General features: G+C 47.6%; 1 protein-coding gene and 1 long non-coding RNA gene across 5 annotated transcripts in view; one reads left to right on the top strand and one right to left on the bottom strand.

The window, feature by feature from the left end:
* Positions 1–587: 587 nt before the first annotated feature.
* Positions 588–26,333, top strand: LOC119035559 (uncharacterized). The gene is made up of 6 exons (XR_008392852.1): positions 588–764; positions 2,128–3,303; positions 10,099–10,272; positions 24,198–24,470; positions 25,130–25,341; positions 25,912–26,333. It is a non-coding gene; the product is annotated as an uncharacterized LOC119035559 (long non-coding RNA).
* The window catches only part of CLNK (cytokine dependent hematopoietic cell linker), a 124,092-nt gene continuing 115,382 nt past the window's right edge, over positions 17,624–26,333 (bottom strand). For 2 of the 4 annotated variants that reach the window (XM_053672461.1, XM_053672463.1), the window contains 2 exons: positions 24,232–24,387; positions 17,624–17,875 (listed from right to left, as the gene is read on the bottom strand). In XM_053672461.1, coding sequence (XP_053528436.1) covers positions 17,729–17,875; positions 24,232–24,387 — 303 coding nt within the window. In that variant the 3' untranslated portion in view covers positions 17,624–17,728. Of the gene's footprint in view, positions 17,876–24,227; positions 24,388–26,333 lie in introns of all 4 variants that reach the window. The other 2 variants (XM_053672462.1, XM_053672464.1) reach the window with 2 other exon arrangements.

Genomic DNA, 26,333 nt, shown 5'->3' with positions numbered 1-26,333 from the left:
TAAAACATTTCAGAAATTTCCAGTCATTTCTTTGACCTCGGGTTGCTCCTCTGTGAAAGGAATGAATGCCTGTTTGTCTGGGGTCCCCGAGTTCACATAAGATGCCCTCCTACTAAAATTCAGCTCTCTCAGCCCTGTGGTGCAGGGAACAGGGGCGGCAGAGTCCGATCCTGCTTCTATTACTTATCTGTGCCAGCTGTGTGACCTAGGGCAAATAACTGCCAGTCTCTGGGATTCCTTTCTCAAAAGCCAAAGGGAGTCAAGTGGAGGAACTGTCAGTGAAGGGTGTCGGGAAGAACAGAGCACCTGACGCTCGGCTCAGCTCCACTTCCAGGTGCCCCCCGGGTCCTGCGTCCTGCGTCCTTCCCTGGTTCTCCAGATGGCTCCCTCTTTGCTCCACCACCTACGGGCGCTGGCCGGGAGCTTTGAGGAGCGCACTGAGCATGCGCAGCTAGTAGAACCTCTCGGAGGTCACCAAGACGCTGGCCCCACCCGCCAGCGTAGCACTGCAGTACCCTCTGTGGCGCGCGGTGTCGCTGCGCAGCTGCCCGTCCTGCGCTCCCTCGTAGAACTCTACTGTGCGTCAGCCGGCACTGCTGGCTGCCTGCCCTGCGCTCATCTGGGTTTTCCGGCTGCAGCTTGGGCTCCCCTAACCCGTGGCCCGCCGCCCTTGCTTCTGTGAGAATCTCGATGGGCTGCTTTGCTTTGGTTTCGTTTGTGCTGCGGACGGGAGCAGGAGCTGTGGGGGCTGGACATCGGCACTGGTGAGATTACCAAGGACTCCGTTCTGGGCACCCGATTTAAACCTCCCCTTGCGCAAGAGTTGATTGCGCAAGGGGAGGTTTAAATCGGTTTAAACCAATCGATTTGCAACGTTTGCAACTCTTGCAACGCTTTGCAACTCTTGCAACGCTTGCATTTAATTAAGTGCAATGGTCACCCTGGAGGATCCACAGTGCCAGGCACGGAACGGGCCTGCTGGCTTCCAGGTCCAAGCTGGTCCGAGCCGTCAGCGTCCCTTGCCTAGACCAGGGCTAGGCAGAGTGTGGCGGGGACCAGTTCCCCAGGGAGGGAAGGGGTACAGAAGGGGAAATGAGCGTTTAGAAACTTTCACAGCAATTGGACAGGACTGCGGGATCCGCAGAGCAAGTAGCGGAACATGGGTAGAGTGTACAGATGCTCCTGGTGGTCTCTCCTGGCTCAGGCAGTGTCCTTGCCTCCAGAAATAGCCGCGTGCAGGTTGAAAAGGGATAGGGGAGGGGGAAGACCTAGTCCGTCAACGCAATCCCTTCTGCCCCGCCCTGCCTCCTCCTCAGCCTCTGCTCTTTGCCACTCAGGCACTCTCTCTCTGCCTACCCTGGGCACTAGACCTCTCCTGTCCTCTATGCTCGATAGAGGACCCACCAGCACTTATCGCCAGTTTGTAGATGGCAGTGCTAGCAGAGTTTTTGGGATTGCTTCCCCAAACCTGTTTCTCCTTTTTTTCCCCTCTTAGAAATAACCCTTCTCCAATTTCTTGCTGCTCAGAAAAAAGACTACTTTCAAGTCCTGCTTGTAGCTAGGGGTGATTATATTACTAAGGGCTAGTCAAGAGGAAGTAAGTAGAACGAGAGAGAGTATACATAACATCCAGAAGTGTCCTTAATGGAAGGGACATGCAAATTTTGACACTTTCCTCATTCTTGAGGAAGAATGAAGGGATTCTTCATTCTTGGCTTGAATAAGGGGATAGAGAGGAGATGTCTGGAGCTTGAGCAGCCACATAAACCATGAAGTGACTATAACTCGCTGAGGATGGTAGAGCAACAAGGTGGAAAATGCCTGAGTCCCTAATAATTAGAGCCTCTAGTAATAACTGACTTCCACCGCTTATCCCCTGACTTAATTTACTTAAGAGAGAAATAAGCTATTTTGGATTTCCTGTCATTGCAAAACCTCACAGGAACCGGTCCGGTGGTGTTTGGGAAAGTGAAGAGTGGGAAGGGGCAAAGCATGAGCCAACGTGATATGAAAAATTAACAGTTTGTTGAATGATTTATGAACTTGTGTAATTCAGCAGAAGCAAAATCTAAGAAGTCTGCAGAAGAAATGGAAGTATTCTTTCTCTTCCTACCCTGCCCCCTGCAGAAACCCCCAGATATAAAGCCAGGACCATTGCATTTCCTATTATACAAATGGAAGGCTTTTACCATTTTTATTGGACTCTCAGCATGAAGGACGGTGTGTCTTCTCGCTCCTTTAAAATAAACAAAGCTCTCAGTGCATAGTATGGCTCGTGGGGCTCAGAGGAGCACATGAAGAGTGAGGCGCACGTCATTCCCTCAGCTGAGCAACGCTCTCCCGCAGGACGCGATCGGTATGAAGTTTTGAACCATTTCTTTGTAATCCTGTATTATTTAATGAATACCCATAACGAGTGATAGGCAAACTGAGAAGGCAAAAAGAATGATGATGTTGCAATGCAGGAAAATGGGAGTTAAGATTTCTAATTTTTGCAGCATCTTTGAGCCTCACAGATTTCCTAATGACCTGAGTGGCAGGTGTGTATGATCTAGATTTGTAGATAGTATATTAAACACTTTATTGTTATTATTCCCTAAACAATATAACAGCTATTTATATGGCATTTACACTGTATTAGATATAATAAGTAACCTAGAGTTTTAAAGTGTGCAGGAGGATATGCAAAGGTTATATATGTAAATACTGCACCATTGCTTTAAAAAATGTTTTTAAGTTGATTTTTAGAGAGAGGGGAAGAAAGGGAGAAAGAGAGGGAGAGAGACATCAATGTGTGGTTGCCCCTTACTGGGTACTTGGTCCACAACCCAGGCATGTGCCCTGACTGGGAATTGAACCAGTGACCCTCTGGTTTGCAGGCTGGCGCTCAATCCACTGAGCCACAGCAGCCAGGGCTGTACCATTGTTTATAAGGGACTTCAGCATCTACAAATCTGGGTGTCTGCGGGGGTCCTAGAAACAATCCCCACAGATACCAAGAAATGACTGTATCTTTAAACTTCAGCAGCCTCTCTGTTCAATGGGATGTTCTAAAAATTCCCTTCCCTCCTCCCAGCTCGCAAATCTCCTCCCTGACATGCTTGGACCTCCAGTTCTCACCTGTGCTGGTGTCTTACCTGCCCCCACTGGACTGGCTGCACTTTTCTTCTCTTGTCTGTGTTAAAACCCCTGGATGCTGGAATCCCTTAGATTTGCTGTTTGCTTGCTTGTTTGTGTGCCTTTTTTATTTTATTTTTTTTGCCAGAGATTATCTCAAATAACTTACTAAGAAGAGTGTTAGAGGTAAGTTTTTGGAAGCCTTGAATGTCTACAATGTCTTTTTCATCCCTTATGTGGATGGGGTCATTCAAGGTTGAAACAGCATTTTCTCAAACCTTTGGAGGTGAAGCTCTACCGTTTTCTTGGTTTTGGTGTGGGTGAGAATGCTGATGTGGTACTGCTTCTCTTTCTTTTACTGTAAAGTGCCCCCCCCCCCCCCCCCCCCCGCCCCATCTCTCTGGATCCCTTAGATTTTCCTCTTTATCCTTCTTGGTGGTGGATCTATCGATCTCTTTACTATGTATCTATATATCTATGTATCTATGTATCTATCGGTCTGTGCAGTTAATAGTTTCGGTAATGAAACTATTGTCCTTCAATTCTGGATTTTTTTATTCATATTTTTATTACAGTACCTGTTTTTATCATCATCCTCATCATCATTAAATTATCATTCCAATAATGAAACGTCTTGACTGATCTTTGCCTCTCAATCTCTTCTCTCATTTTCTACTGTTTTCTCTGTTCTCCTTATTTTCTGGCAGATTTCCTTGATTTCATATTCCAAGAGATGTATAAAGTTTTTCTATGGTATTTTATGTATTCTCTAGTCTCTCCGGGGGTCAGAATTTTAGGGAGTTTTTTTGAGGACCACTTTATTCTCTAAGGCGAGGACTCAGGTGCATGGCAGGACTGAGGACTCTGGGTCAGTTTTCTAGGTGCCATTGTTCATGGTGTGAGACTCCTCAGACCCAGAATGTGGATTTCTCTCTTCTTGGGGTGTTCTGCCTCTTGCTTTGGATTATGGGGCATTTAAAAATATTGTCAGAGTAGTTCGCAAACATAAACACACTCTTCACCCAGCTTTAGGGAATCCTGATGCTTGACTGTGTTACTCAGGTTTCCTCCTCCAGAATGCAGCATAAATGCGGCAGACCCCCCTGGGGCCACCTCTGCCCCTCCCCTGTGCACACGATCTCCCCTCTTTCCCTAGAGAAAAGGTCCATTTTTTTAAAAGAGAAGGTAAAATGGGGCACTTGAGTTGTGTATATATTTGGGAAGGGACTCAAGACGTGACGAATGTTGCTCGCAAACACAGAAACTGCGCAGAGCAGCTGACTTAGTGAACTGCGTTTTGTAAATGACATCATCCTGGAGGGATGCATTGTGCAGCTTGGAACCCAGAAACAATATATAGTTTTTCTTTTGTACAGCCAGTTAAGGTGTTTCCATTTTCCCATGCTGCTCTCTCATCAAGTTTGCACACATGTTTGGTGTTACCCATTTGCTGGTGTAGTAACAGAATGTTCTGGTCTCCTCCTCCTCTTCCCTGACGCTGAGTGGTTTACACATCTCTGCTCAGTCACTGCCCCTCCCCTGTCTCCAGACCCTCTCTCTCTCCTTTCTCCAATGGGTCCCTGTCCCACCAGAACAAACTTGAAACACTTAGCATATTCTTCTATAACTATAATATAAAAAAATAGTAAGATGTATGTTGCGGGGTATGGTTGTTTTTATAAACATAGACCAATTCTGTGTGCATTTATTTCTCTGCAAGGTGGTTGATCCCTTACAGCCTATGATGAGCAATTCCACAGGAGAACTGATGCAGTGCCAGAGAATTCTTTTAGAGAGTTGCACACCATTTCACAGCAGGGATACGCTTAATTCACCATCTTTTTATTGCTGAATTGTAATTGTTTTGTTGTGTTACTTGGCAGACCAGGCTTCAAGAGACACCCCCTTATATGATATATATATATATTTTCAGTAAAAATTCTATGGGACAAACTTCCAGAACTAGAATCGATGACAAGGACACATTTTTCATTTTCACAGTTTGCCAGATCAGTTTTCAGACTCACAGTGATTCCAGTGCCATTGTCACTAATAACTTGTACAGACCTGGCTTGCCCTCCCCTCAGCCCTCAGCCAGCACTGGGTGCAGCATTCTTTTGAACTTTTTGCTACCAGCTGGGTGAAAAAAAGTCTCTTTTACTTTAGTTGACATTTCCCTGACAGTCGTGAACTTGAGCTCCATTGCATGTGTCGATGAGCATCAGGGTCTCTCCTACGATAAAATGGCTATCTTTATCCTTTGGGTATTTTTCTCTTATTATTATTTTAAAAAATATTTTATTGATGCTATTACAGTTGTCCCATTTTCCCAACTTTATTCCCTTCTACCCTGCATACCCTCTCCCGCTCACATTTCCCCGCTTTAGTTCTTGTCCATGTGTCATAAGTTCTTTAGCTTCTACATCTCTCTCCTATTCTTGCCCTTCCCCTGTCTACTTTCTACCTACCATCTATGCTACTTATTCTCTGTACCTTCTCCCCCCCTCCTCCCACTGCCCTGTTGCTAACCCTCCATGTGATCGCCATTTCTGTGGTTCAGTTCCTGTTACAGTTGTTTGCTTAGTTGTTTTTTCAGGTGTGGTTGTTATTACTTGTGAATTTGCTGTCATTTTACTATACATGGTTTTGATCTTCTTTTTCTTAGATAAGTCCCTTTAATATTTCATAAGATAAGGGCTTGGTGATAATGAACTCCTTTAATTTGATCTTATCTGAGAAGCACTTTATCTGCCCTTCCATTCTAAATGAAAGCTTTGCTGGATGGAGTAATCTTGGGTGTAGGCCCTTACCTTTCATGACTTGGTATACTTCTTTCCAGCCCCATCTTGTCTACAAGGTCTCTTCTGAGAAATCAGCTGACAGTCTGATGGGCACTCCTTTGTACGTGACTGTCCCCTTATCTCTTGCTGCTTCTCGGATTCTCTCCTTCATTTTAATCTTGGCTAATGTAATTAGGATGTGCCTTGGTGTGTTCCTCCTTGGGTCCACCTTCTTTGGGGACTCTGGGCTTCCAGGACTTCCTGTAAGTCTATTTCCTTTGCCAGATTGGGGAAGTTCTCCTTCATTATTTGTTCAAATAACTTTTCTACTTGTTGCTCTTCTTCTTCCCCTTCTGGTACCCCTATGATTCAGATGTTGGAACATTTAAAGATGTCCTGGAGGTTCCTAATCCTCTCATTTTTTTGAATTCTTGTTTCTTCACTCTTTTCTGGTTGGATGTTTCTTTCTTCTGGTCCACTCCACTGATTTGAGTCCCAGTTTCCTTCCCATCACTATTGATTCCCTGTGCATTTTCTTTTATTTCCCTTAGCATAACCTTTATTTTTTCATCTAATTTGAGACCAAATTCAACCAGTTCTATGAGCATCCTGATCACCAGTGCTTTGAACTGTGCATCTGATAGGTTTGCTATCTCTTGGTTGCTTAAAAATATTGTCTCTGGGGCTTTGATTTGTTCTTTCGTTTGAGCCATAATTTTTTGGTCTGGTCGTGCCTGTTACGTAGTGAGGGGCGGAGCCTTAGGTGTTCACCAGGGCAGGGCAACCCCATGTCGCTGGGTCATGACACTGTATGTGGGGGTGGGTTCAGAGAGGAAACAATGGCGCTCCACACTCTCTCAGATTTCAGTCCCCTCTGCCACTTCCCACAAGCATATTGGGCCTTTTGGTGTTGGTTCCCGAGTAGGTGGGTTTGTGTAGTTCTAAGACCCTGTGGGTCTCTCCAACAAACTCTCCTGTGAAGCTGGGAGTCTCTCCTGGCACCTCAACCCCCACAGGTGTTTTCAATCAGTGTTTTGAGGCTTTATTTCCCCATGCTGGAACCCTGGGTTGTGCGGTCTGTCTCACTCCCCAGTTTTGCCTGGTTTATCTGCCCGCAAATGTGAGACTGTCCAATCCACCAGCTGCCTTGCCTGCAGCGCCCCTCCAAAATCTGCCTCCTTTCTGGGTCTGCCAGCTGCCACCCCAAGCCTGGGGTCCACCAGCCATCGCTTTTTTTTTTTTTTTTTTGCTGTGACCTCTCTTGGCTGGCCCCCAGACTCTGACCAGCCTCGCCCCTCCTACCAGTGTGGATAAATGTGTCTGTTTGTACTCCTTGGCTGTTAGACTTCCGTACAGTTCCATTTTCTGTCAGTTCGGTTGTTTTTTTGTTTCTAAATTTTCGTTGTCCTTATTTTAGTTGTGCAAGGAGGCACAGTGTGTCTACCTACGCCTCCATCTTGGCCAGAAGTCTCTCTTTGGGAATTTTTCTGTTGGACTATTTGTTCTTATATTACTAACTTGTGGGAGTTACTGATGTAGTATATGTAGGAATCATTTCTCTGATGTATGTGCTTGAAAGGTTTTTTTGAGTCCTATTCTTTGTTTTCTGATTTTGTTTAGTCTTTGTTGTATTTAAAACCTTTACATAGTCAAGTGTTTTGGCTTTTGCCTGCTTTTTGGTTTGGTTTTCTGTGTTGCTGAAGAAGTTTCCCCAATACACATAATGCCACCATGCAAATATTTCCGTAGATTTTCTTCTAAGTAGTTATTGTTATATATTTTTATCTTTAAATATTTAATAGCCATGGGATTTTTTTAATGTAGATATATTTTTCCCTTCTCACACGACAGGCAGTTGTGTTTCCAGCAAAGCTTAAAGAAACCACCTTCTGCCCACTGACTTGTAGGACCACCTTTATCACACCTTCGCTTTCCTGTTTGTGAATTTCCAGTATGTTTCAGTGGCTTTATGTTTTAAAGCCGCAAGGCAACATTGCCTCCTCACCTCCTCCCACTATTGTTTTTTTCTACCAGAGTATCATTGCCTCTAGGCCCCCTAAGTGAACAGAGCCTGGAACTGGATGTGCGTATACTAATGTGTACACACGCGTATACATGCAGTGATTTCTGTGTTTGACCATGTATCTCTATATTAAGCAAAACATGTCTCTAACCCTACGCAGTGTTAGGGCTCATTGTGGCCTGGCCTTTTCACTTGTCAGGAACCTCCCGCTCACACAGAGAGAAGCCTGGCTTCCCTGTGCACCATTCGTTGTCTTATTTATTCAGTCCCAGGGTGCGATGTTTACATGTACCCGTGTCAGAAAAAACTTTACCGACTGGAGTATCAGGTGACTATATACAGAAAGTTCCTCTTCTCTGTGGTCTCACAGTCTCCACTCACTTCCAGAGTGACTTAGGTCAGGCATCTTCTCCCCACTGATTTGCTAATATTTTGCTAAGGATTTTTTGAGCTATGCTTATGGCACATAGTCTAGAATTTTCTTCCTTTGTATTGTCTGTCAGGGTGATGTGCTTATTTGCCCTATGAAGAGTTCGGAAGTGTTCCCTCTTTCTTGATTTACTTAAAAAATTTATAATTTTGGTACTATAACTTTATTTTTTAAAGATTTTATTTTTTTAGAGAGAGGAATGGGGAGAGAAAGAGAGGGAGAGAAACATCAAACATCAATGTGTGAGAGATATATTGATTGGTTGTCTCTCACACGCCTTTAACTGGGAACTTGGCCTGCAACTCAAGCATGTGCCCTGACCAGGAATTGAATCAGTGACCTTTTGGTTTGCAGGCTGGCACTTAATTCACTGAGCCACACCAGCCGAGGATGGTATTATAACTTTAATATTTTTGATAAGATCCATCATGATCTAGAGCTTTTGTGTGTGTGTGGGAAAGTTTCTAATTTGCTTTAAAAATCAGGTGCTGTTCGGATTTTCTGTTTTCTTCTGATGTTAGTATTATATGTTTGGAATTATAGTTTTCAACCTAACCAGAATAAGGGTGGTTATGATAATAGCCTTTCAATGTCTGTAGGATCTGTTGTGTTTTCCCTTCCTTTCTTCTTAGTATTTTTTCTTTGCTTATGTTTTTGACTACTTTAGTTAGCTGTTTATTAATTTTAATCATTCTTTAGGATAGATAACAAACCAACACAAGGAGGAGGAGGCAGGCATGTCTCACCCACTAACCCAGCCATCCTGAGCCCAAAGTCCGCAAAGATTTGGGTTCCTATTGCTTGAGGGGGGAATGTTACAGTGGAATGAGCGGCCAGAGGGGAAACAAAGGTGGGGAGGAGGCGAGCTGCACGTCCTGCCCACTGACTCAGCGGTCCTTGAAATTCTTTGTATCTCTTCCACGATCTGGGAAAGAAAGCCTTTGAAACTGCTTCATCTCAAGTCCTGAAAGGCTGAAAAGGGCCCATCGTACCTAAAGGAAGAAGCCCAGTAATACCTTTGGGTATTCACGCCCCTGTTCTGGAAAGCTAGGACCACCTTTACCTGTCGATCAATATGGAACTCCCTCACTCCTCCTCCCACCAACTATGTAAGTCCTCAGGACAGAGAACTCAGGGCTTGGCTCTCTGACAGTAAGGCCAGGCCACTGGGCCTCAGGCCACTGCCACCTAGGCCCTTACCACCCCTGTGTTCACTACCCTGGACTTCGGCTGTTCTTACCTTCACTGCTTCACCCTGACCCCATGCCTTTCAGCCCCCCCCCCCCCCCATTTTAACTAGGCCAGTTCTCTTCCATGAGAATGGATCACCACTAAACCCTGCTTGCACGCCACTGGACTGGCTGGTCTTTATTTACTGCATCGGTGAGAAGAACTGAGTTTCTGGGAGTTTCTCCCATAACAATTCAAAGAACCAAGTTTTGGCTTTGTTGGGTTGCTTTTTGTTTATTTCCTTGATTTCCGCTCTTACCCTTAATGGTTTCTCCTTTCTGCTTACTTTGTACTTTATGCTTTCTTTGTATCTTCACATGGAAACTTAGTACTTGATTATGGAAGTATCTTTTCTTTAAAGCTTTTAATCTATAAATGCTTATATTAAATCATATTTAAAGGATAGCTGTATCCCTCAAATTGCAGTGTTTCATTACTCATTTTGAAATACTTTTAGACTCTTCTTGTTCTTTTTTCCTTTGATTATTAGTCATTTAAAAATGTGTTGCTTCTTCCAGCCAAGATGGAGCACCCTTCATAGATGGAAATACCCCATTTCCAAGATGGAAATACTGAGCCCCCTCACATAACCAGATTTAAGGACAATGAAGATTTAGAAACAAAAATACAACCAGAACAGATAGAAAATTGAACTGTACGGAAGTCCGACAACGAACCATTCATCCAGACCGGTAAGAGGGGTGGAGTCGGAGGCTGGTGGAGAGGGGTCCCGGCAGGAGGAGGCAGTGGCTGGCAGACCCAGATGCGCAGGAGGCAGGGGGCTAGCAGACCCCGGGTGCGGGAGGAAACCAGCAAACCCAGTGAGGCGCTCAAGGCGACTCCCTGACCGTGGACACACATCCCAGTGCAGAGAAACCAGGCGGAAAGAGGCAGTGAGACAGACCGCGCAACTCAGAGCCCCAGCAACGGGAAATAAAGCCTGAAAGCACCGACTGAAAAAGCTTGCGGGGGTTGAGGTGCCGGAGAGACTCGCAGCCGCACAGGAGAGTTCATTGGAGAGACCTACAGGGTCCTAGAATGTACACAAGCTCACCCACCTGGGAACCAGCACCAGAAGAGCCCAATTTGCTTGTGGGAAGTGGCAGAGGAGACCAAAATCCGAGAGAGGAGCAAGCGCCATTGTTTCCCTTTCTGACCCCGCCCCCACATACATTGTCATAATCCAGCGACACGGGGTTGCCCTGCTCTGGTGAACACCTAAGGCTCCGCCCCTCACTACGTAACAGGTGCGACCAGACCAAAAAATTATGGCTCGAACGAAAGAACAAATCAAAGCCTCAGAGCCAATATTTTTAAGCAACCAAGAGACCAAGAGATAGCAAACCAATCAGATGCACAGTTCAAAACACTGGTGATCGGGATGCTCACAGAATTGGTTGATTTTGGTCACAAATTAGATGAAAAAATGAAGGCTACTCTAAATGAAATAAAGGAAAATGCACAGGGAACCAATAGTGATGGGAAGGAAACTGGGACTCAAATCAATGATGTGGACCAGAAGGAAGAAAGAAACAAGCAAACAGAAAAGAATGAAGAAACAAGAATTCAAAAAAAAGGGGAGAGGATTAGGAACCTCCAGGACATCTTTAAACGCTACAACATCCGAATTATAGGGGTACCAGAAGGGGGAAAGGAACAGCCACCAATAGAAAACTTATTTGAACAAATAATAAAGGAGAATTTCCCCAATCCGGCAAAGGAAATAGACTTCCAGGAAATCCAGGAAGCTCAGAGAGTCCCAAAGAAGTTGGACCCAAGAAGGAACACACCAAGGCACATACTGATTACATTAGCCAAGATTAAAATGAAGGAGAGAATCCTAGAAGCAGCAAGAGATAAGGGGACAGTCACCTACAAAGGACTTCCCATCAGACTGTCAGCGGATTTCTCAAAAGAGACCTTACAGGCAAGAAGGGGCTAGAAAGAAGTATTCCAAGTCATGAGAGGCAAGGACCTACATCTAAGATTGCTCTATCCAGCAAAGCTTTCATTTAGAATGGAAGGGCAGATAAAGTGCTTCTCAGATAAGGTCAAGTTATAGGAGTTCATCATCACCAAGCCCTTATTTTATGAAATGTTAAAGGGGCTTATCTAAGAAAAAGAAGATAAAAATATGAACAGTGAAAGGACAGCAAACTCAGTTATTAACAACCACACCTAAAACAAAAGCAAACTAAGCAGATACCTAAAACAGGAGCAGAGCCACAGAAATGGAGATCACGTGGAGGGTTTAGCAATGGGAGTGGGAGGAAGACAGAGGGGGAGAAGGTACAGAGAATAAGTAGCATAGATGGTGGGGAGAAAATGAACGGGGGGAGGGCAAGAGTAGTGTGGGAAATGTAGAAGCTAAAGAACTTATGATACATGGACATGAACTAAAGGGGGGAATGTTGGGGAGAAGGGGTGTGCGGGGTGGAGGGGAATGAAGGGGGTGAAATGGGACAAGTGCAAAGGTATAATCGATAAAATACAATAAAGGAAAAAGTGAAGAAAAAACGTTCCACAGATCAAAGGAGAGTGAGAAAATAAAACTTAAAAAAATGTGTTGCTTAATTTCCAAATATTTGGAGACATTTTTCTAGACATCATATTGTTATTTATTTTGCTTAAAGAGTATAATCTACATATTTTCTAACACTTTAAAATTTACCAAGACTCGTTTTAGGCCAAAAGGTGGTCCTTCTTGGTGAGTGTTCTATCTGGACTAGGAAAAACATGTGTTCTGTGTTTACTGTGTGACCTGGTCTGCAAATAACTATTCGTGCTTATTGGTGGTGTTCAAATTTTCTATAGTTTCATTCATTTTTGCTTGCTCACCTTGTTATTTCTGAGAGAGATGTATTAAAATCCCCAGCTCTCATTGCGGTGTTGTGTTTTTCCTGTTAGACACACCTGGTACCCAGCACCGGGAACTCTGGGAAAACGAGGTTTGTTAGAAACCCTGGTGGGCAGCACACAGATGTCTCAGACAGAGGTGGGGGTGGGGAGACCTGGGGTTTTGCCTTTTTTGGGGTTGAGCGTGGGGAGGCTAGGCTTTTTGGGGTCACTCCTTATTGATGAATTTAAAACCTAGGATGGGCAGTTGAAGCAGGAGAGGGGAGAGGCAGAGTCATGGAGGTGTCAGTCTCCGAGGTCACTGGGGCTTTCTGAAGGGGGAACCTCACAAGTGAGGTGGCCGGATCTCTGTCTAGTTTTGTAGTTAGCAAGGCATGTCTTTGGAATGGATGCCTCAGCAGAAACAAGCTGAAAGTCAGGTATTTACATTACAATGGGAAAGCGAGTTGTCAGGCCTCCACACATCCTCACCAGTTGAAGATATGCTCTGAATCCTTAATTTTGACCAAGCGGATGGGTGCAACGTGCTGTGCAGGTCTCATTTTAATTAGCGCTTCTCTGGCCGAGGCAGCCATCAGGGACGCCCGGAGCCGGGTGTGCTGGGGCCTCTGCGCCCCAGCAAGCCTCTCAGGAAGCACTGGGGAACGGCGGAGGCCACCCGCCTGTTTTGCTTTCTCCTCACAGACGGATCGGAAGCCCACCTGCCATTCCCATGGGGGCTGCTCACTCTCCCGGCCTCTTTTGAATTTTTCTGGCTGAAGTCTGTCTCTCTGCGGGTCCCCTGTCGAGCTCGGTAGGGCTGGGGATCAGGGTAGACAGGTACTTCCCTCTCCTGCCCTGCTCCTTGCTATCTGTCCTTGAAGACAGCTTCTTGAAGATGCCATGACAGCATCTGTGTGGTGGTGGCACTTGTGTTCCTGCACCCACTGCTCCCTGCTTGTGACAGCAAGCTGCGCATCTGAACATCTTAACAGGACTAAGAGGTTTTGAATATATATAATATTACATGTATATATATATATTTGAACTGCTTGTTTGTATCCTTTGCTCACACTTCTATTAGATGGCTTCCGTGCCTTGCGACTTGGACTTCTGCAAACATTTTAAATTCGGTGTAATGAATCTATCAATCTTTCCCTTTATGATTCATGTTTCAGTTTTGAGAAGTCTTTGCCTACCCCAAAGCCATAAAAATTATTAGAAGAAAACGTAAGAACTCAATTTCACGTTTGCTTTTCCCGTTTAGCTGTTTGATCCGTGGAGTTTATTTTTGGGTATGATTTGAAGCACGACATAAGTGTGGGTTTTTTCCTCCTGTACAGCAAGCCGGTTTCCCCAGAAGCAGGCAGTCAGTCACCTGCCCTTTCCCCACGGAGGCCGTTTCCCCTGGGTTCACGTGTCTGCTTAATATGTGGCCACGGCGTGACCAGGGACTGGAATGGCCTAGACTAGTGCCCTTTAAAATGGGAGCACTCAAAATAGTCTGACAAAGCGTTTGTAGTTCTAAAGCTTGTACTCTGTTCTCGGGGCATTCGTCAGCTCTCTGCTTGAATATACCCCTCCCGCCCCCGCCCCCAGGCAGCCTTCCGGGACTGCACCCTCCTCCACACACGGTCTCTGCCTGCCAGGACAGCGGTGGTACCAGGGCGAGAATGGCCAGACCTCTGTCTTATTTGGCATTGCCTGCTTTTAGTTGCATGTGCTGTAATGCCAAGCTCGTTGCCTGCAGCCACAGGGGTTAAGTCTTTTTCATCTTTATATCCCCAAATCTAGCATTTATTAATGCTCATAGGTCAAAAGTTATTCTACAAAATGTCATAAATGTATCCTCCATGTGATTTCAAAAGGGCTTCAGGAACAATAGGGCGTGGAAAAAACAAAATTAAACTATATTTTGAATTCTTTTTTCTAATACTCAATTACAGAGATGTTAGGACATTTAATTACATATTTGTTTCATTTAAGTTAGTACAGCTGTAAATCATGGATGTTTAAAAAATAGTAAATGTGCTTAGATAGAACAAATGTTACTCAAGATGAAAAAAACAGATTCCCAAATATAATGCTACTCATACATAATGCAGACCATTGTGTAAAACGTGTGTGTATGTGAACACACAAAAAGCAGAGCTATTATTGGGGTAACAGTGGGGTAACATTGGATTTTTCTATAGTTATTGAATGGAATAGTTCATTGATTTCAGGTGTGCTGTTGTTACCCACCCCTCCCCCCACATATATACACATGTATACCCCCAAAGAGGAGTTTTCCATTAAGTAAATTTGAGAACTTTTTAAATAGGCTTCAGCAAGAATGTATAGGCCTCACTACCAGCACTCAGGGGAGTGTTAAAACGGAGACACAGCAACGTAATGGGAAGCCAGCTCGGACGATCTTACTCACTGGACACTTGTTTGCTGTTTCTCCTACTTCATTCACTGCTATAATTCCAATATATGCAAGATTGCCTAGCAACAAATACATTTCGTACAAACAAGCGCTTATAACAAGGTATTATTAAAGATGAGGAAGGTATAAATTGAGCCAAATAGCAATGATTCGATCAAAAAGAAGTATTTGTGAATGCGTAGGTGCTATAATCAGGTAAAGCCAAAATTCCTCCGCTCCCCCCAGGTGAGGTGTGAAGAGACACTTCTCAACTGGAAGTGAAATAATAGTTGAAGAGTTGAGTTGAAGAGTTGAGTGGAAACTCTGGAATTGTGGGCATGCCACGTGCAGGTCACCGGGCTTGGAATGACAGGTCCCATGAGAGGCTGGACCCTGGGTGGAGCTTCGTGTAGGAAAACCTCGGTTCCAGCTGTGACTATGTCACTGGCACAGTGTGGCTGGGGAGGCCCGTTCATTCCCTCAACCATAAGATGGGTTCAGAGCACCCACCCAGCCCTCTTTACGGAACTGCTGTGATGAGGCAGTACGATGAAAACGGACACATCTCCACCCTTTAGTGATCTATTCCAAGCACAATGTCGCTACAGTCTGTGCGGGGAACCCGATGCCCCTTTGGCAGACTTGGAGATGGGCCACTTGGGTGTTCCTCGAAAGAAGAACTTGCCGATCACCAAGTTCTCTGACAGCCTCCAGCCACAGTGCCTTCTGGACGTCCCTCAACATTCGAAGGTCTAGTTTTCCGGGACAGCCCTGGCAATGAGTTAGCCTGTGAGGTGTCCTCACACCTGCCCATTCTGCCCCACATAGGACTCTCCTCCACGGGCAGTCTTTGCTCTGGATCTTACTGATGGGCTGGCTAAGGCCCTCCCCGTGCTGCAGCTCAGTCGGATGCTCGTCCTCCTCACCTCTCTGTTCCTTCTCCCCTTCAGCATTCCACGCATTGCTTTCCATAAACGTGTGCACTTCTCCCAACCCCTGTCTCGACATCTGAGTTCCAGAGGACCCGCCTAACCTGGCCCCTCAAATCTCAGTCATCCAAGCCACCCCTGTCAGAATCTTGAGTTTCCTTCTACTTTTGGAGATTTGCATATGTGTAGGTATTGTGGGCATTTTATTTTAAGATGGTCAATGTCTACTTTTTCCTCATAGCCTCTTATCATGCATTTATGAGTAGGAGCTGCTAAAACATTTCAAAAACAGAAGCCTGATAAAACTGCTAGCCACTCCCTGATGTCCACCTGTTTTAATGAGAACGAGCTCGAGGAGAAGCAGAAATTTCTTGAGAGCATGGTCTGGAGTGGCATGGGCCTAGAGAGTAAGTGACTCAGAGTTCTGGGTAAAATCTCCCCAGAGCTTTTTAGAATGAGCAGTAGATTGCGCCCGCACATGAACTTGTGGTCTCTCTGCCAAGTGTGTTTCCCACACGGGCCTGGGTTTGCTAAAGCCCCGCTGAGCATGACCAGCTGCCACACCGCCTTTAGCTCGGGTCGGTCTGTTCCTTAGTAGCCACGCTTCAGTTTAAACCCTCTGGTCTTGGGGGTCCCTCGTTACCCTGTGCAGGCACACTCCAGGGCGGGCTCGGGGGTGTCAGCAGTCCTAGCTTCACTCACAGTGCTGCTGAGCTGACCTTGAGGCATGATGTCACGCTGACCTTGTGAAAGGAGGGGCCCATGCGCCTGTGCCGGTGGCTGGTACACTCAGAACTCTGCTTGGTGATCACTGGTGGCAGTTTCGGACAAGAGGCGAGCCTGGGCACTGTGTGTATTATTTTCCCTGATATCTCTTGCCTTTTCATGTATTTTGGTTTTACTTCTGCGTTGTAGCTACAAGTACATAAATACTCTAATAATTTTCACATGTAGGCTTTGGTCACATTTGAAGTCATTGTGTACTAATAATTTCAACCAAAACTCTTCTCTTTTTTTAAAGTTTGCTACAGGAGTTTATTTATTTATATATTTAAAGGTGGGTCCATCTCTGTTCTCGAGTCGTTTCTCTTTCATTGGGCAGGAAGCCAACCTGGGAAGATGTGCTGGGAGGGAGCCAGGCAAAAATGGATGAAAATCGGGGCTCCCCTCTTACACTAAGGAAGGTCAGTAACCCCCGGAGCCTCCATTTCCTCACCTGAACTGTGCAACGAGAATAAAAGGACACCCTCTTAGCCCTGAGCGGGGACGTGAACCATGTTCCTGCAACATAGCACTAACTTGGGATGGCGCTTCCTTTGAATGGAAGTCCACAGTTGGAGTTTTTAAAAATAATGATACTTCTGTTCAGACGTAAGCTCACGCCCTTGCTATGAATCTGCTCCTTCCACTTGTCTTTAAGTGACTCTAAACAGCCTATTCTGGAGACCAGCCACTTCACAGCCTTGTAAATGCATTTCTGATTCCTGTCTTTCAAGGGATAATCATGGGTGCTCTCTCTCTCCTAATACACTTCTCCCCTAGAACTGAATTTCCAGGACCAATAATGGCATAGAGCTGGTGTTCCCCAGCACCTCCAGCATAAGGAGCCATGAAAACATTGTAAACTCACAAGTCCAAGCATTTCCGAAATGAAGAAAGGCCGTGTGAGGACCCATAATGAGCACAGACTTGGGAGTCTCACCCAGACCTGCCATGTGCCAGCTGCAAACTTAAGCAAGAGTTTTGTAGTCTCTGTGGCCACAATCCTTTGTAACAGGACCGTAGCGGCCATCTTCATAGTCGCTTCTCCACAAGACAGGTTTTTAAAAGTTGGGTTTGACTGTTGCCTCTTTTACGTATCCCTTCTTTTCTACAATGTCAAAAATGTCATTCCTTAAAGGCACAGAGAATAATCTTTGGAAGGAAGTGACAGGTAACAGAGGCCTTGGCTGTGGGGACCGCAGGCTAGACAGGTTAGCAAGGTGAGGCCAGTCTGCTGAGCGGGAGGGGACGAGTCAGGTAGCACTGCTCCCTGTGGGCGCCAGTCTTGTCTTTCCCATCGATGAGCACAATAGGAAAATACCTGTAGTGTTCAATGATGTCTTCCACCGAGTCAAACTGCTGAGACACAGACAAGAAAGTGAGTGGAAGCTTCCCTGCCTGTGTGTCTGCAGGTTCAAGTACAGATGTGGAGTTTCCCTCGGAAAAGAGATGGACTCATGAACACTTTTTGCGGGGGGAGAGGTGGGTTGTTGGAAGAGTGTGTTGGAAAGTCGTTTAAAACACTGGGTGTGGCCACCCGTTCTCTGGAGGGTGAGTGAGAAGAATGCTATAATGCGGAGAATAAAGGCACTTGGGGAGACAAAGGTGAACTAAGGCATCTCCTGATTCTGATCTACGAGAATCAGATCACCTGGTCAGGCTTCTCTGTTTTCACAGGTTCCTGTCCAGAGCATCCAGGTGAGTTCCTGAGAGATGAGCTGGCTTCACAGCCGTCAGCCCCAGGGACTCTTCGGAATTTGCGGTGTCCTTTACATCTCCACTCCCTGTGACCAACATGTAGTGGGCCAAGGATCGACCTTCACTTAGGAAATTGGTGGGAAAGGCCTGCGGCGAACTCTCTCTCCTGTACCCCCTTATCTAACGGCTTCTGGTGTGGTCAGAAACCCTCTGATGACCCTGGGGCTGCCCACTGTTCTCAGCCAATTTCCCTTCCTTCCCTGGGCTTTGTGTGGAAAAAAAAAAAAGAGCATTTCACGTGGTGTTTCTAGAGATGTACAGATAGAGTCCTGAGGTGATTTGATGGGAAGTAAGGTTATTTCAAGTTCAGGGGAATCAGGAAGTGCTTTGTGGAACACACAGAGTTGAAATGGGCTGTGCGTTCTGGGTGATCCCAGGGCAGCAGACAAGGAGGGTTTGGAGAAAGTAAAGGCAGGGAAGAAGCAGGGCAGGGGTCGCGAGCACGTGGGCAGAGAGAGCATCTGATTTGCTGGGTTTGGACGAGCTCTCGGAACATTGGGAGATGATCAGGAAGAGCGTGCCCCACCGGCTTCTAAACTTGACGGAGACATCGATCTTCCTCAGCAGCACTGTGAGGTGAGCAATGACCTTCCTTGAAGAGCCAAAGAAGCTGCAGTTTAGAGCAGTGGATTGACTGGCCCAGAGGTCACGCCGTGCAGGGCCAGGACCAGGAATGGAACCTGGTTTTTCTGGATGCCTGTCAGTTTTTTCCTGGTACAGCGTTGCCTGTAGCTGTGGCCCTGGCATTCCGGCAGACCGGGGCGAGAGGCCACTGCCTGGAGGAAGGTATGTCCCAGCGGGGACAATCTGATTCTGCTTTAGTTCTGTGTCTCCTCCCCTCCCCATACACCAGAAATGTGTGCAGACCTCAGGGACAGCCAATAGAAAATGAGATTGTCAAGGTCACTGTCCTCATGGAGATCACACCTGGTGGGGACAAAATAAGCTCCTATACGAAGAGGTCCTTGCATTTGGGGTGATGTGCTGTGAAAACAGTCTGCTGTGGGCTCAGACCCTCACCAGGCCACGCAGGGCCCTGCCCTTGGGGCTGCGTGGGGCTGTTGGGAGGGGACTTGCTTTTCCCCGGGGGAGCACTGCTTGCAATGTAGAGACCTATAACTGCTGGGGCTCTGTCCTCCCTCCTGCCACTAAGAAGGGTGTGAGGAGGGTGTCACTGGGTGGGGGGAGGGGGACTTTGGGACAGAGATGTGGAGTGATGAGTCCCTCACCTGGCACCACAGCGGTCCCCTTTCCTGGTATGAATCTTCAGTGTGGGGGGTGCTTGCTCTGCATTCGCATTCCTGTTTTTTTCAGGATTGTCCCGAAATAGTGAATTCAATATGAATTGTTTAATAGTTACATGGATGACATTTGATATGAAATTGTCATTTCAACAAGTAATAGGGAGCGGGCAAGGCAGGGGCTATGAATGACACTGTTGTTCCTTCTTAGTGACACCCAACGATAAGCCTGCAACTGATGTATTACCCTGAAGAGACTTTTGAAAGATTATAATTAAGCTCTTGTTTTTATATTAAATGACTTTTTTTTAGGAGAACAGCAAAAGTCATCTTACTGTTGGATCTTAAAATTTGTTTAAACCTTTTGGGTTTGCCCCGCATATCAGCCACGGGTGATATTTCACTGCCAGGCGGGTCAATCAGTCTGTGCCGACACGAGCAAGTGAAAGCAGGAAAGAGGGACAGAGAGACAGAAGCAAAGAGGGAGGGAGGCGAGAAGCAGACAGGGCAGGTGAGAAATAAACCCACGGGCTAATGGTCTGTGTCGTCTGGGCTTCTGTGTTTAATCCATCAAGTAGACAGCTGTCCTGATTTTCAGCCACTGATCAATCGGCAATGTAAGGTCTGAGGACTGAAACTGCTCTCTCCTACGAGCTATCCCAGAAACGCTGACCCGTGACTTCTGAACTCGGGTGCAGCACTGAGGGCTGTAGCAGTGAAGCCCCGAAGGTTGGGGTGGCCGGTGTCCGTCCTGCCAGCAGGGCTGGTGTCCTACCAGTTGCTCAGCATCCCCACGCTTGCCCCTGCTCGAGTGCACGTGTAGAGACTCACAGACTCACCAGTGTCCCCTGGGTGGCAGGGACTCCGCCTGACTCTGCCCCGTGTCTCCAGAACAGAGCGCTGACTCTCACATAGCGCAGGCAGAAAATTACTACTTGGCCGGTGACTGAGCAAGTGGGTGCAGTGGACTGAAGGGTGGTCCCCCCAAAATAGGCCAAAATATGTCCTAATACCTGGAATCTGAATATTACCTTATCTATCAAGGAGTGACTGCAAATTCACATCACAAAAGTTGGGAGTAAGTTGAGGATCTTGGGAGAAGAGCATATCCTGAGTTACCCCTGAGGGTAATCATGTGTATCCTTATAAGACAGAAATTCGGGGAGACTCACGCAGGGGAGGGGGGGAGGCAGTGTGACCTGGGACCCAGAGAGTAAGGGAGGTGGCCACGAGCCAAGGGAGCGGCGTGTTGCTGACAGCACCCAAGGAGGCAGGGAGGGTCCCTCCTGGGAGCCTCCAGAAGGGGTGTGGCCCAGCGCACACCTTGACTTTGGAATTCTGGCCTTCAGAACTGGGAGAGAATACAATTCTGTTGTTTTAAGCCACCAAGTTTGTGGGGCCTTTGTCCCAGCGCCCCAGGAAAGGAATACACTAGCTACTCCCTAACTCTGAAGTCAGACGTGACTTTCTGGCCACATGGCTAACAGAATGACCCAAATACCTGATAAGCAGGAAACGACCTCACTGACTTATTCTGTGCAGGTGTATACTGGGTGCTGGCCTCCCGTGCTGTGAGCGGCGTCGATGCGCTGGGCCTGTGCCCCGGTGCACAGAGCTAACGAAAGGGCCTTCGCGGCTCATTTAAGATGGAATCTGGTGGTTACTACATACCAGCTCCTATGTGTTTGGTACTCTTTTGACATCATCTCTTCTTAGACTTGAAATAAATCTCTCGAGACAGTTGCCGCACTGTATGTGTGGTTAAATTCTAAAGTGTGTAAGAGCTCCAAAAAGCCACACGCAATCAAAATGATTTTTGAAAACCCTGTGCCTCATTAACGTTCCCTGAAGCACCGATGAAGTAGCTGGTAGCTGGTAGCTGGCTGGCGTGTAGCAGAGCCTGGCTGTATCCAAGACTTCTCCCTCGTTCTAAGGGTGGGCGAGCCTTCCTCGGCAGGGGAAGGGCTCACGCTGTGTCCGTGGAGAGGGGAGTGAGAGCGGTCTACAGCTGTCCCAGTCCTGGGCCGGGGCAGGTAGAAAGAACCAGTGCCTGGTGCACAGTAGGCTCCACGTAAGTGTGAACTCTTCTTCAACCAACGTTCTGGGCTGTTTCCAAGCAGGCTGGGGATTGTTTGTGTGTGGTTGTGATGTCTTAGATTGCAGGAGGACGTCGATCTTTTGCAGACTACATGGGACCCCAGCTTTGCCAGGCACTAGCTGTGACCGTGGGCCAGGTACTTAACATTCCTGTGCCTCAGTTTCACTGTCTGTTGAATGGAGATATTGGCAGCACCTACCTCACAGGGCTGCTGTGAGAACAATATCCATCAATGAGTTCCTAACTGTTAACTGCACAGAACAATGCCTGTGCATATAAAGGTATAGAAGTGTCCGGTGAAGTCGTGGAGAGGAAACTCTTGCTTGGAAGAGGCAAGAAGAAGAAAATCCGTAATCACATAAAAAGGGTCTTCTTCACACAGGCATGGACTCCTTCAGGGGCCCTGGCTGGCCAAGTCCAGGGGCCTCAGCTGGAAGCCGGCCTGCGTACCCGCCGAGGCCATCAGGTGCCATGTCACTCTCTGATGTTCTCGGGGACGCCCCGGTGTGTCTGTTGCCGCTCTCTTGTTAGCGGTGTGGCTTCGGTGGGGAAACACTGTAAGCTCTTCAGGTCCCAGTCTCCTCACTGGTACAAGGGGTTCAATACCCAGAGGTGGGTCCTTCCCAGAGGTTTTCAAGGACCGCACGAGAAAACAACTTAAATAGCACCCCTCAGAGGGCTCCGCGGTCCATGTTACGGTGCGTGATTTCTGTGTTCTATCTTCTCTAAGGAAAAGGAATCCTCAACCTCAACCATGTGAACATCATTAACTGTATTTAAATGAGAAATGTTATGAGCTGAAAGAAGATACTAGAAGGATAAAGGAATATTGAGCTGGCCAGTCCGCTAGCCCTGGAAGTCTAGCTGAGGCAACAACAGCCTGGCTATTACAACGAGTCAGTCTTGGTTGTGAACACGGAATAACTCACATTCATCGTGGGCTCACCACGTTCCGGGCAGTGTTCCGAGTGTGTTCCACTCACTTGCTAACCCTCCGCACAGAGGGTGGGGAGCACCGGCTACTTCCGTTTGGACGCACCACTTCCCGGGCCTGGCTGTGACTGGCGGGGTCGTGTATTCATCTGCTTGTTCTCTGTGCTCTCGCCGACGCCAGGGCTGGTCCGGGCTGTAGCGAAGGCTGGTGAACAGGCCCCACGCAGCCTGGCTGGTGCTGGCCAGTCTCTCTAGTCCACGCGTGACTCCCAGACAAGGGCTCTGGGTCCGATGCGGTGCATGCTGGACTCTCCGGGCTCCGCTGAGAGGAGCTTCCCACATGTGCCCACCCGGAGCATTTTGACAGCCTGGCCGCGCTCCTTCCTTTGATACCTACTGAGGAACAGTGGATGTCTGTGCAAGTGCTGGCTCGTCACCGTATTAGTTTGCTCGGCCTTGTAACACTGCGCCGCAGGTTGGGGACGATGGTGGCTTCAACAGCAGGCACCTGTTTCCTCACAGTCCTGGAGGCTGGACTCCCAGGTCCGGCGGTCGGCAGGCTGGTCTCTTCGGGGGCCTCTCCCCTCGGCACCCTCACGTGGTCGTCCCCCTGAGTGTGTCCGTGTCCTAATCTCTTCTTATAAGGACGCTAGTCAGATTGGATTAGGACCTGCCTTACTGACCTCACTTGACCTTAATCACCTCTTTGAAAATCACTATTTCCGAATACTGTCACATTCTGCAGTCCCGGGGCCTCAGCACGTGAATTAGGGAGGCAGGCACAACTCAGTCCGTAATACACACCAACTAATAAAACTGAGGTCTGGCGATACCACTCGGGAACCACTGAACTCTAGAAATCTAGACTTAAAAAGGTCATTTACACGAGAGGAAACTGAAGCCCAGAGAAGTCGGGCGAGTGGCCTGAGCTCACACACTTCGTCAGTGGTGGCCGAGAAATCGAGCCCCCATCTCCCCCCGCGCCCCGTTCTCGCTTCCTCTCCCCGACACGAAGAGGTGAACGTGCAGCCTCTCCTTGTCCTCTCGCTTACTACCTGTGTGTTTCCAGCCACTGGCTTAGTTCTCTGAGCCTCAGTTTCCCTCCATCTGACACAGAAGCAGTTGTTATGTCACAGAGCTGTTGAGAGACGACATGAGATAATGCAGGCGGAGCAGGCCTGTCATAAACATACTCAGGGACAGTCAGCCTCCTTTCCCCTTTCTCGCTGAGTTATGGATCCGCTTTCACCTGGCCACCCAACAGCCGATCGGGGCTGGGGACGGGCACCCCTGGGCCCTGTGATTAAGCTCACCTTCAGTGTGGGGACACAAACCTGCCGATTCCTACTGCTAACAGATGTTGTCAGAGATGCCTGGGAGTTAGTGCTGGGGCAGGGGGCATGTGGCATTAACGGGGGCTGCAGTGCAGGACCCTGGGAGGCAGAAATTAGACGTCTGGCAGAATGAGTTTTCTTTCACAGGCAGAGCAGGATAGAGGGTATGCGGAACGGTCAGCACTGTCTGCGTGGGTAAGCCTTGTGCAGGGACGCTGGTGGAAGGGGCTGGAAAGATTAACTGCATCCTGCACCTGTAGGGCGGCAGCCTTTGTCCCCACCCTGCATCCCCACGTTCTCCTCTCATTTTGCTTTAGCGTGGAAAAAGGAAAGGTGTGAAATTATACCCACTTCGCTGCCTCTGCGTCCTGTCCCCAGAACAAACTGCTGACTCCTCTCCAGGAAGCGGATTTTCACATTGTAGACTCTGTTCCCGTAAAAGACCACCAAAACGTAGGGTTCTGTCCGGGACTTCACGGAACAGTCTCGGACCAAGAAAGTACCATCCTGAAGGAAGAGGAAGACTGGTTATCCTCTCAGGCAACCCAGCGAGCGTCCCACCCTCCCAGCGTGGAAACAGTGCTGCTTACGTGAGATTCCCCAACCGCTTTAGTTTTTGGTAAACTAGTTCTTTATTGGATTTAACCCAGTAAGTACTTAATGAGTGACCTTATGTATCGGGGTCCTCTTCATTTTCTGAGACATCAACCAGTCAGGTCATGACACCCCTTCTTCCAGATCTTCCACCCCCACCACTGTCCTCAGCATCCTTCCCACGACCTCAGCCTGACCTTCGTGGGTAAACGCACCAGCCCATCTTGTGGGTTTATGTCCTGTCACTCCTGTGGTCTCTGTCTGGGTCCTGTCTCCAGTCAAGCCACCATTTGCCGAAGGCCCCATCTGGCTCTTGGGCTACACGGAGTACCCCTCCCCCTCCCCCTGCCTGTCCTTCGCCTGCCAGGGTTCAGGTATTTCTGGTTTTGCCTGGCACTCGGTTTTGTCCCAGAGCTGGTGGCGGCCACCGCAGGCGTTAAGCAGAAGAGGCCTCTAGCTCGATAACTTGGGCCTCTGTGTGGGGAGACATCAGCAGAAGAGTAGGGTGCCCAGGGAAGATGTGGGGCTTCCAGGTCACAGAGGTCAGAGTGAGTGTAGAGGCTGCAGAGCGGGGAGAAATTACAGCCAGGTGGGGGGGGGCAGATGCAGGGCAAGTGGGGGGAGACAAGAAAGGGCCCTGTGACGGTGTCCCCAGAGTCCCGGAGGGAGAAGGAAACCCGGATACGTGCACGACAGAAGCCAAGGCGATGGGCAGAGAGTGAGGGTCCCAAAGGTCAACAGTGTGGAATGGTCCTCAGGCTGTGAACAGGCACCTGATACGGAGCAGAACCCGCCAGGCACCCCTGGGAAGGGCTGCGGACGGAGGTCCCACGTAGAAGGCCTAGGAATGGGGCAAGACCCCCGAAGGTGAGCACGCCTGCCTGCAAGGCTTAGTTCTGTGGCCCCAGTGTGTCATTTACGTGCTGAAAATGCTGACTATGATCACAGAGATCATTATAAAGGTTCTATAAAAATAGGATAATACTTATATTGTCATATGCATTTATCTCAACTGTGTTTAATATCTGTATTTATGCGTAACTACAGCATATGTGTAATCTATATTTATAATATAGATATGGATTTATATAATGCCTATAATGTAGAGTAATACTTTAAACATATCACATCTATGAATAATATTATAAACTGCAGTGATCTTCTGATGGTGCTGGCGGCTAAGGTTCATTGAGAATTGCCCTCGAGGTATGAAGCACTTCACATACATTATTCTATTTGATCTTCACATAGAATTTGAGGAGGTGTTTTATCCCCATTTTACATGTAAGGAAGTTAGGATCCAAGAGTTTAAGTGCGTTTCCTAAAGCATCCTACCTGGTCAATGGAATGCCTAAGAGTCAAGCCCGATTTCTTGCTCTTTAAACATACTAGCCTCTGAGTACAAGTGGGACTGAGAAATTTTCTTCTTTTGCCTAGATGTTCAGCTGTAATGGAAGCCTTAAGACTCAAGCACGGAACCTTGCCAAAGATCAGAAAGGGGAGGAGTCAAGATGCATGGCTGACTTCGGGGTTCACCCCCTTAAAGTCCGAAGTGTGTTTGTCACCACGAGTCTGAGTGACCCCGCAGTTGGAATCATCTTCGATAAGTGGAAGACGCACTTTGACTGCACTGAGACTAGCAGAGAAGGCGGCCATTCACCTGAGATTTGGTCTTCTCGGCGTTTGCGGGGAGAGAAGGCGGAACTGGGCGCAGAGGGGGTGGGGAGGGGGCATGGACCCAGGCAGATTTTGAGAAGGAAGAGCTCCTCTGGATTACAGGTCTGCCACCTTCTCCATCTGTGACTGAGACCTTGACTTAGCTTCATTTTTCTCATCTCAAAATAAGATATTTCCATTTA

The sequence above is a fragment of the Artibeus jamaicensis genome, unplaced genomic scaffold (genome assembly GCF_021234435.1).
Source record: "Artibeus jamaicensis isolate MK-2021 breed Jamaican fruit bat unplaced genomic scaffold, CSHL_Jam_final contig_76, whole genome shotgun sequence".
Classification (NCBI taxonomy): Eukaryota; Metazoa; Chordata; class Mammalia; order Chiroptera; family Phyllostomidae; genus Artibeus; species Artibeus jamaicensis.
Note: the sequence above shows the minus strand (reverse complement) of the source record. Positions and strands in the feature narration are given on the sequence as shown.